The sequence below is a fragment of the Corvus moneduloides genome, chromosome 15 (genome assembly GCF_009650955.1).
Source record: "Corvus moneduloides isolate bCorMon1 chromosome 15, bCorMon1.pri, whole genome shotgun sequence".
In the NCBI taxonomy this organism is placed as follows: domain Eukaryota; kingdom Metazoa; phylum Chordata; class Aves; order Passeriformes; family Corvidae; genus Corvus; species Corvus moneduloides.
The window spans coordinates 11,040,507-11,050,930 of record NC_045490.1 but is presented as its reverse complement, the minus strand read 5'-3'; the positions used below and the strand labels follow the sequence as shown (position 1 = coordinate 11,050,930).

The following is a 10,424-nucleotide window of genomic DNA, read 5'->3' as shown; positions in this document are numbered from 1 at the left end:
TTTCTATTTTTCTTATGGATTGTGCTTTGGTGAGTCATCTCCCAAAACGTTGTTTTTTCAGTTGTATTTCACTAGATCTCTCTTTAGAAAATGGACTTGTGATGGAGTGAATTTGGAAAGCAAGAGGTAGCTTGTTCTTGGTGTCTTGCATGGTCTAACACGGTTCCTGGTTCTATTTAATATTGAAAAGATGTTATTTTTGGTAGATGTAACTGTTAGGGTGATTGGCAATGATGATGGTCACTCAGAGTTAGAGTGAATGCTGGTTTCTGGAGAGGAAACAGTAAATTAGACGTTCTGGTGAGCTGGGGAATGATTTTCTCTTTGTTTCAGTTCTGCCCGTGCCTCGGGTCGGGTCCGCCCTCGCCCGAAGTTGTGCTTTGGTCCCGGGACACCCAGTGGGGCTCCGGCTGCTCCTGCCCTTGGCGGAGCCCAGGACAGCGTGAACCCATCACCCTGCTCATACGGCCCTGCCACGTTCCGGCACTGAGATTGCTTTCCTTCATTGCCATCATTTTCTTTCTGCCACGAGCCCGCCGCCTGCCCAGGGCTCACCCGGAGCAGCGGAGCGCTGGCTCGGCGGTGCTGTGAGCAGCTCCTGAGCTGCCGCCGGCCTGCAGGGAGCACGTCCAGAGCCAGGCGGGTTGTTCTAGGGATGGAGCAGGGGTTACAGGGGTGTTTGATTTCCCTCTGGATCCGCTTTTCACCGGGGAACAGTCGCTGAGAGGCCTCAGCAGCACCCGGGCGGTGGGGGCTATGTGCTGCTACTCGCGGCGTTACGGCGGGGGGAGGGGCAGGGGCGGGGCTTCGGATGTGGCGGTGGCCCAAGGGGGCGGGGCCGGCGGGAGGCGGGGCTGGAAGGGCCGGGGCGCTTCTAGAACGGGCGGCGGGAGCGGCGGACGCAGGGTGAGTGGGGCAGAGTTGAGAGTACAGGTACAGCTGGCGGCTACGCTGAGGGCGGTGGGGCGGCAGCAGCCTGCAATAAGCTGTGCCTGTTCTCGCAGCCCCCCGGGACTCGCAGGGGTCCCGCTGCCGGGCTCCCCAGTGACGCTGCGGGGGAGTCGTGAGCGCTGCCCGGCGGCGCGGTCTGAGCGGTCTGAAGGCAGTCCAGCCCTGCCGCGCCATGGTTAAATCCTTGTCCAGGGTCCTCGCTCCGCTGCTGGGGGTTGGTGGGTCCTGGGTGGCTGCCCCCGTCCAGCGCCCCGCGGCGGAGTCGGCGAGCAGCAGCCCCTCTATGCTGCCCACGGGCCGGGCTCTGGGAGGACGGCGGTTTGGCACAGGGGGAGGTGGTATCGCAAAACACCAGCGGGTCTTTGTAAGCGTATTAGAGGTCTCATCGCAAAAATCATGGAAGAGCTTGTTCTCCTTCTCCGCGCTGTTTGGGTTCGATAGGACTGGCATTCCTGGTTTAATGACTGCCAGCTGACTGTGGCAGCTGCATTAACCGGCTGTGCATGTTCCCTGCCTGCCATACGCTCAGCATGGAGCAGGCGATGCCTTAAGCCTTGTAGTGGTGTTTAAACCCTACTTGTTCTGCTCATGTCTCATTTAATTTTACTCTGCGCTCTGTTTTCCTAAAAAAGCCTGTCCTTGTATCGCTGTGTACCTGAGCTGGGGACAAGCCAGGAGAGCACAGGCAGCTGTGTATGACCTGTACGATGTAGCGACCAAAGCCTCGGTGGAAAAGGCTGTGCAGAGACAGTGGAGAGGAGCTGGTGTGAAAACTGAAGGCACTAGCTAAGTATTACCATAGCTCAGCTGGGGCACAGCAGCTTGGCATGTCGTACGATGGCAAAACATGCCTTTGACTAGACAGGAGTAATTTTATTTCAGGCAGCAAAGAATGTTCTTGTAACCTGGAAGCAAGGAGGAGAGAGGATATGTAAATAAAGACTATTTTTGGGACTGTGTGACTTTGTGATGTTTGGTATTTCTAGCCAATAATCATCCCTCTTCCTCAATAGTAAGGTAGTGTTCCCCAGAAGAAATTTTTGTAACAAAACCTCTTGCTCTTTAATTTTAAAGGTGCTCTGTGAAGGTGGAGTGGAGCTGAAAGGCCACTGTGGCCGTCTTTACCAGGGTAATACTTCATCTTTCTGGCATTAAGTACTTGGAAATAATCCCACAGGTATGTTGCAAATATATACAGCAATCATTAACTGCCACTCATATTTCACAAGCAGAACGTTATTCTGCACTTGTAAATTGGCACTGCTGTGACACTAACAGACAAGAATGTGGCTTCTTGCTAATGCCATAATTTCTTGGGATTCAATTTTTTAATGTAACCAATCATACTTTGGGAAGCAGTGTAGGAGCTACGTCCTTTAAAGAGAGTAACAGCAGAGGGAGCAGGATTTACCAGTTCGCATAAGAAGTTTTTCAGTGGATGTTTAAATCAGGAATCCAATCTGTTTATAGTTACCATGCTGTGCACATTGGCAAACTTCCAAAGAAGCAAGTTGTAAACGCAGATATTTTTCCTATGACTAGTTCTGATTTTTGTGCATGGTTTTCTATATGTCAAAGACATGAGAACATGGAGTGTGGAAGGGGGCACGTTCTAGGGTGAAGTTAGAATAGAGTCAACCCCTGAGATAATGATAACCTCTGAGATAATGCCTGATTTTAATTAAATATAATTGAAAGAAATAGTTCATTGGCAGTAGACCTTTTAATATGAAAAGAACCACTCTTATTTCTGAGCAGGAAGATATTTTTAATGCTTTATGTGAGCAAATGGCAAGTATGATGATATACTAAATTCATGGCCTTTGCACAGTAAAATGCAGTCTAAATATTACTGCTAAAAAAACAAGCTATAGTGGAAAAAGCCCTGAGTCTTTTTGTTTTCACTGACACTGCGGGATTTGACTTCAGAATGCTTCATATAGGCAGAGCTTGCACAGTAAGATTCAGGTGAATTTGCTGTGTCTTAGACTTGCATCAGTTTTGTTCTCTACTGGAGTGTGGAAGAAATGTTCTTTGTTATGGCTTTAAAAAATTATTGGTAGCTAATCAAGGTGATTATGGCTTCTAAGGTGGTTATAATTTACTTTATGTTGGAAGAAATGCCAGCAGCTTTGCATGATTGTGCTGTGTCCTTGTTAATGCTTGCAAATAAACAACTTTTCCTCATTTTCTTTTGGCTTGCCTTGAGAAACATAAGGCAATCCTATTGGTGTTTTTGCTTTTATAATTGGTTTTAGATGCATATTAAAATGCTTTGTAAATAAAGGTGGTGATGTTGGTGTAAGCTGCTTTGAGTGGTAAAGCCAGTGTGCTCTGGAGGAAGGGGCTGGGTTGGACACTGGTGCATCTGAGTTCGTGTGGATAATGAATTTCAGCTCTGAGTTACTTGTTTCAAAGTCTTCAGCCAATGGTGTAGGTTTTCTTTCTTAGGATAAAATTATTCATTCCTTAGTATTTAATAATTTCTAAGTAGTTGTCTAGCTGCTATCGTGTGTCAGGCTAATCTCCAAGATGGGAAATACTGCTACAAGTGGATGATTTTATGGCTGCTTTTCTTGGTTGGTATTGAAAGAGGCTCTTCCTTGGCAACATCTTGAAAATCTGTTTACAATTAAGCCTGTCTTTTGGCTCTTAATAGGTAAGCAGCCTTGCAGGTTTTTTGTTTATACCATTTTCCACTTAAATATCATTAACTTTGTCTACAGCCATCAGTATTGATAGCAGCTTGATGCCTACTTTTGAAGCTCCATTGTTTGTGGAGGGGAAAGGGATGAAGCCATCTGCAGCACCAGTTCAGTACTGCTTGATGTGTCTGCAAGCAAGAAGACTGGGTAGAAAACAGTGGTATTTGGAGGAGCCCCAAACAGACCTGTCTCATGAAAGAGTCCAGCCTCAAACTGTGTTTTGAGGATGGACCAAACTTCAGAGCCTCAACTGTGTGTGCACTTAGAACTCATCAGTGGCCTGAGGTGACCTTGGAGTAGGGATTTGCTTATTGGATTTCACCATGATATTTAAATGTAGATACATGTGAAAGCAGCTGTTTTCAGAGTGATTATCCAGGTGTCTTTAACAGCACAGGCAAGCACAGAAGAGGAGAGAGGCTGTAACCCTTACTTGTGATCAGCTTGTATGTTGTATTCCATTAGCTCAGAAAAATGGTATCTTAATCAGATGTTGACAGTATCTGGTTATGATACTTTGTCTCATAAGCTTTATTATTCTGTAGGGAATTCTGGGTCTGTAAGCATGGAACCAAACCAGAGAGCAGTACTCTGCCTTAGTTCCTTAAAAGAAACTATTGCTGTGTGCTCTGAAAAAATTTTCTTCCATCTAGTCTTTGGAAAAAGAGGTGATTTTGCTTGGAGCAGTTACATCACACCCCACTTCCCCATCTCCCCTAGAGAAGCCCCATAGCAAAGGGAATGCTATCACCTCTAAGTGTGGAGTGGAAGAACGCTGGGGTTTTTTTCTGGAGTTCATGTGACCAAAAAGTGTTCGTACATGAGTACAAGTAACACTCTGGTCTAATTTACCACAATAAAGGGTATGACTTTTATTCTTTATGTTGCACAGACTGGTCTTATGTTGGTCCCACTTAATTTAATTCTCCTGCATGAGGACTCTGTGCAAATTTGGAGCTGGATGAAGGACTTGTGCTTTTTGTCCCTGTTTTTAGTTAGGCCATCAGGCAAGTGGAGGACTTTTGTTCTGTGGTGAATAGAAGAGACCGTAGCATATCAGTTTGATCAGAAGTTGAATCCTAAAGGCACTGGATGAGTAATAGGTGTTTGTTTCCTCTTCTGACCTGAAAAAAGTCCTCTCTTTTGGCTGAGAGCTGGCCTATGTCCCCTGTGACTGGATATGAAATTCAGGGTGAGTGAGAAACTGAAGAACCATGGTTATTACCGCAGGCCTGGGCCCTAGGGTATATCACCGTGTCCTGCAGCTGTAGGGAGGAGGAGGAGAGAAGATCCAGCAGGCAGGAATTGTGCAGTAAGATTGATTTATTTAATTATTTTACAAACTCTTTTATAGACTTTTTTCTTCATAGTCTAATTGGATAAGGATCAGCCATCCCTTGGGGTGATTGGCTAAAATCCTAAAACATCCGTTGTCAAAATACTTTTCTACTGTACCATAAACAAGACTTTCCAAGGTTGCAGGTGGTTTGGTTGTTTACATAACTCTGCTACCTCTTCTGTGAGAGAGAAAAGTCTCTCATGGACTTACAAAAATGCTGCTAGCAAGGATTTTCTTGCTATTTTCTATCCACACATGGTAGGTGTGCAAGCAACTTCCCTTTAATAGGTCAGGTCTCTATTTTTATAGCTTGTTGATTATAAGGTCTTTAGAAAGCTTATTTAATAAAGAACTTGTGGAGAAAAATTCCATCCTGGTCTATTTTGTCTAGAAGAACCTTTTTTTTCCTTCTGCCACTGTTCTCTGGGCCTGACAGCACTCTTTCCAGTGGGAGTGATGATTCATTGAGGTCTTATACTGTAAAGAATTAAAAGAAAAAAAAGCCAGGAATATAGGCAATATTTGTCCTACACAGACTTATTGTCTGGCATTTGTTTGAATAAAACACACTGACTTTACAAACATTTGTCTCCATTACTGAAGCATGAGCTACTTATGCCTGTACTGCCTGTCTTGCCCTCTTTGTTGGCATATGATTCAGCTGGAGTGGGGTGGGCACACATACGTGGCTGTGCATACATGCTCCTGCCAGCCAAGACTGTGGTTATTCAGCCTCCTGTAATTCATTATTTGTGCTGGTTTTCCCAGTAAGAGCTGTGAAAAGAATGTGTACAAACAATCTTTAAACCCTGCAGCCAGGTGTCCTGCTTGTTCGAGCAAGAGCTGCTTTCTCTGTTTACTGAGGTCTCTGTTTATTGACTTAAGTAAAACTGAGTAGGATGGTAAAGCTGTTAAAGATCTGCTATAAAGACAAGCTGCTAGCTGTAGTAAGTGTACTTCTTGGCAGATATCCTCAGCCATGAGAGAACGTGGTGAGGAGGTGCAGGAGAATGTAGAGTTGTGTTGTTTTAACTGGAAAATTTACTTGTAATTGTTCTCCCAGGCTTTATGTTATGCATCCAAAAAACCACTCCATTAAATGATGACAGACTATTCAGATGGACAGACGAAGCTTAATATATCCAAATTAATGTACTTCCCAAGTGCTCTTGCTGGGCTTTCTGCTACATCGCTTATTGTGGCTTGTAGTATTGGCAGACCTCTGCATGGCACTATTCACTCAGCTTTACTCATTTCTCAGATTCCCCATGTACTAGTTCTTAACTAACTTAAACTAGCAGTTTGGAAATATGTGGTTTGCAGGAGGGTGAGAAACAGAAGAAGGAAAGGAGAAGACTTATTTTGATGCTGTGAGATGTTTTCCTGCTCTTACTCATGCTTGCAAACTTGTGGTAAATGATTCTGATTCCATGTGTAGTCTTGTAAAGCAATCAAAAGAATAATTTAAAAACAATCATCTTGCTGTGTGATAATACACAACAGAGGACAGAGCTATTTCTAATGTTTTTAGTGATGGTGGTATCACTAAGGGTGTGTTTGATGTTTGTGTCTGGCACTGGTGAGCCCAGCTGACGGTGAGGGCTTCTCTTGTGCTGTGGGCTTGAAAATCCAAGTAAGAAAGGGGAATATCCACCTTTCATCTTTTGGAGGCAGATGTGTGGAGCCCAAGGGAACAAGTAAGAGTTATTGCAGAATTATCTTGGTTCCTTCCTATTTGCTGCATTGCTTGAAATTTCAGGACATTCCATGTATTTTCCCTTCCTTTCTCCCTTCCATTCCCCTTTCTCAGGTTGATTCCATTTTGCCCCCACTAGATGCATTTTTACTGTGCTGGAGTTAGTGGGTCGCACATGGTAATTTTGAGGCACGAGTTTGCCCAGTTACATTGAACAGGAAAAAGTAATAATTGCTTCCTGAGTTGAGGTGGAGAGTTGTCACCTCCATTTGGACACTGTGCAAGGGCGTGCCAACAGCTCAGTGTTTGAGCACCAGTGCCCCTACACAAGTCTGGCATTGGTGGCTGTTCCTGCTTGGTGGACAGGCAGCTCTGGAGCAAGCTGTGGGCTGATTCAAGTGCAGTGCTCCTCACAAACCTGGAAAAGGTGTTCTGGTCATCAGATCTCCCAGGAGGCTCTTTTGTATGCCCCTTGAATCCCTTGCTTCACTTGACCCTATCTGTTCCGACTGGCTTTCCTCCCACGCCCCTCAGGCCGTGCTTTTGGAAGTGGAACAATCTGCTTTCAACATTCATCTCTGGGACTGGGTTTCTAAACTGGCACAGCCTTTGAAATACAGAAGTTATAAGGGCTGTGCCCAGAGGCCGGTATGCTGAGATGATGCATGTTGAATAAGCAGAGCTGGAAATTTCACTTTTAACTTTTCCAACCGTTGCTGCCACTTCCACACTACAAAATGTTCTGTTTCACTATTTGGCTTTCTCACTGTTTGTGTTTCTAGACAGTTTTCAAATAACTGAGTTTTATAGAATGCTATAAACCCATTTAATTTAGACTTTTATTATTATTGGAATATAATATAATTTTGTGGGTCTCATATTTTCCAGTTCTAGTTATGTCTGACATGGAAGGCACTGAGTTGCTCTTGCAATAGAGCTTGTTCTCACTGTCTCAGTGGACAATATATTGTTTCCCTTACTTTTCTCTTCTGGACTTTCCAGTGTCTTCCACGTAAATCCCAAAGAGTATGCGAGATAGCATTTGAGACTGTTAAGTAGCAGCTCCTATGGTTGAAGAAGAGTTTTCTCAAGCTTTACTAACTAAAATTCAGAGAGTCTAAATAACTTTCATGAGGGTAAAATGACTGAAGATAAAGGTTAATGCTTTGGTTTGTTTCTCACAAATAAGTTCATTATTTTTATTCCTCCTTTTAATTTTTTACAGGTTTGAGGTATCTGGAAGATGAAGCCCTGGCTGCACTTGGTGTTCTTCCCCTGTGTTTTCCTGATCTGGCACACAGAAGCAGAATTCTTCACCTCCATAGGTGTGGAAAGAACAAGTGCATGATGTTGTGATGTGGTTATTGTGATTGCTAGAACTGTTGGAGTTACCAGTTGAAGCATATGGTTTTCTTCATGTGGCCACGGCCAACACTGTCTCTATTAGGAAAAGCTGCTCTTCTACAGCATCAGTGCAATTTGTTTGCAGTTGGTTGACTTAGAATGTTGTGACGAACATGATTCAAGTTTCTCTGGGGCCTGTCTTAGTAAAATAAGATGGGGCCTGTGTTCTATTAGGATTTGTGCATCTGTTGTCATCTTGAACAGAGCACACCACCTTATGCTAAAAAGCTTAGTACTGAATTTGAGTTACAAAAATAGTTAAAGTGGTAAATATATGAAGGTTTTTTTCCACAGGACCTGGAATTGCCTGTCTTCTCAAAAAGTTGGAATTAGGTGTCAGAAGGAAAAATTAATAACTCCCTTATGTTGTGTGTTTTGTTGGGTCTGAGTAAATCCTAAATAATTGTTATAAATCTGAAAAGTAATTTGATTTTTATGACAATTTAGTTCCTATGTTCTAATAGGATGCAAGCATGTATGATTGTGGTAGAGCCTCAGAATAAGCACAAACTGAGTTTTCTCCTGTTAATTGGTCTAATGTTTTCCTGTGGAGCAGTATGGGGACTTCCCCTTCATAAGGGCATTAGATGCTGATTAACTACCAGTGGCTGGTCTCCAGAATGTTCTTTGAGTCAGTGGAGCTGTTTCTGGATGGCAAAGCTCAGAGCTCCTGGTGGGTTGTTCAGCACCACTGTGTGGAACCGTTCAGCCAGAATCCCACTGCCAACCTCCTCAATGCCTGGCGGCTGGCTGAACAATATTTAACTACATGTGTAGTATTTGCTTCTGATTTTTTCTAAGTTAAGTAGCATTTTATACAAAGCTTCCATGAAGGATCATCTTCTCTTTACACTTACCTAACTCTGAAACTTTCTGAACCTTTCCTAACTCTGAAAACAGCCTGCTGCCTTCTATCTGCTTAATCATGCCTCATTCATAATTACTTTGGAATGCTGGAGCTAGAGCTGTGGTTGCAGTTATAAATCGCATCATGCTCTTTCAGTTTGGGCTTTGAAAAGCCAAGTTTGTCACAGCAATTGGGACTGACATGTTAGCAATTTCCACTAATGCTAGTCAGGAGAGTGTGTGTGTGAGTCTATGAACATTAGTCTGAAATTCCTCTCTGCTTAATGTTAGGTTGTTTCCACAGTTACCCATATTGTAAAGCTGCAACTTTAAATAATGCCAGAGATTACACTAATGATTCGTTAGTGTGAGCTAATCTGTATCCATATGTAGAACAGATGCTTTGGCAACCATTTGGATCTTTTGTTGCTTTGGCTCCATAGCTATATGAGTGTCAAACCTTTCTTCTAATTTTCTTGCATGCCCTTGTAATACTAAAAGTAATTCAGAGGCAGTGGAAGGGCTAGAGCAAAGCTACGTGAACTGTTGAAGCTGGGACTTTAAAAGCCCCTTGAAGCATTTGAATGCCAGACCCATGTGTCTAACAGCTTTTGTGCTTTACAGGCATTGAAGTGCATACCATTAATTTGTCTGTTGTTTGTGGTGGTTTTAATAGCCCTGGAGCATTTAAGGTTTGTCTTCTGTGCACTTGGTAATTGTTACTTTTTTAGATCTGATGGATGTTTGCTCCTATTCTTTTTAGGTCAAATGACAGACCTGATTTATGCAGAGAAGGACTTGGTACAGTCTTTAAAGGAATATATCCGAGCAGAAGAGAACAAGCTCTCTCAGATTAAAAGGTAGGGGAGGAGATTTGTGTAATGAAGGGTGACAAAATATTTCATTTGTGTTCAATCACACCCCACCTTTGTCACCACTCTCTGCTGCTAGATCTTGTTGGTATTGCCTCAGTAGATAATCACAGGGAGAGGATAGGTACTAACTTGGTTTAATTTATTCCCATTAACCTACAAGGGTCCCTGCTTCAGATATCACTTAGAATTTGCTTCTTTGGAAATGGTGCTCTGGTGGGCTTTCCCCACTTTGCCCTGTCCTTGTACTATCACAGGACTTGCGTAGAGAGGACACATCAGAGTTATATCAGGAGTCTTGTCATGAGAGCTGAATGCCTCTGTGTGCCAGTGTTCTGTGCTGCCTGTTGTTTCATGCCATCAGCCCTGCTTACAAGAGCCAAGCGTGCCAGTGGCATTTACCAAATCTCTGGATTCCTTCCTCTGTTGGCTTTGCCCTCAGGGACAGTGCTCCTACCTTGTTCTCTTCAGGTGCCAAAGTGTCTGCAGCACATCTCAGATGTTGTCCTGATTGCTTGGATCGCTTGAAAGGCTCTTGCTGACAACTGATACTTTGTGTCCCTTAGGAAGATTGTTACGCTTGTCTAGCCAAAAGCAGTATCTACTAGAGT

General features: G+C 43.7%; 1 protein-coding gene across 6 annotated transcripts in view; it reads left to right on the top strand.

Moving 5' to 3' along the window:
• Positions 1–850: 850 nt before the first annotated feature.
• P4HA2 (prolyl 4-hydroxylase subunit alpha 2) overlaps positions 851–10,424 on the top strand; it is a 28,150-nt gene continuing 18,576 nt past the window's right edge. For 5 of the 6 annotated variants that reach the window (XM_032124938.1, XM_032124937.1, XM_032124934.1 and 2 more), the window contains exons 1-4: positions 851–906; positions 2,026–2,128; positions 7,917–8,016; positions 9,705–9,801. In XM_032124938.1, the coding sequence (XP_031980829.1) occupies positions 7,935–8,016; positions 9,705–9,801 (179 nt within the window). In that variant the 5' untranslated portion in view covers positions 851–906; positions 2,026–2,128; positions 7,917–7,934. Of the gene's footprint in view, positions 907–2,025; positions 2,129–7,916; positions 8,017–9,704; positions 9,802–10,424 lie in introns of those variants that run through there. The other variant, XM_032124935.1, reaches the window with a different exon arrangement.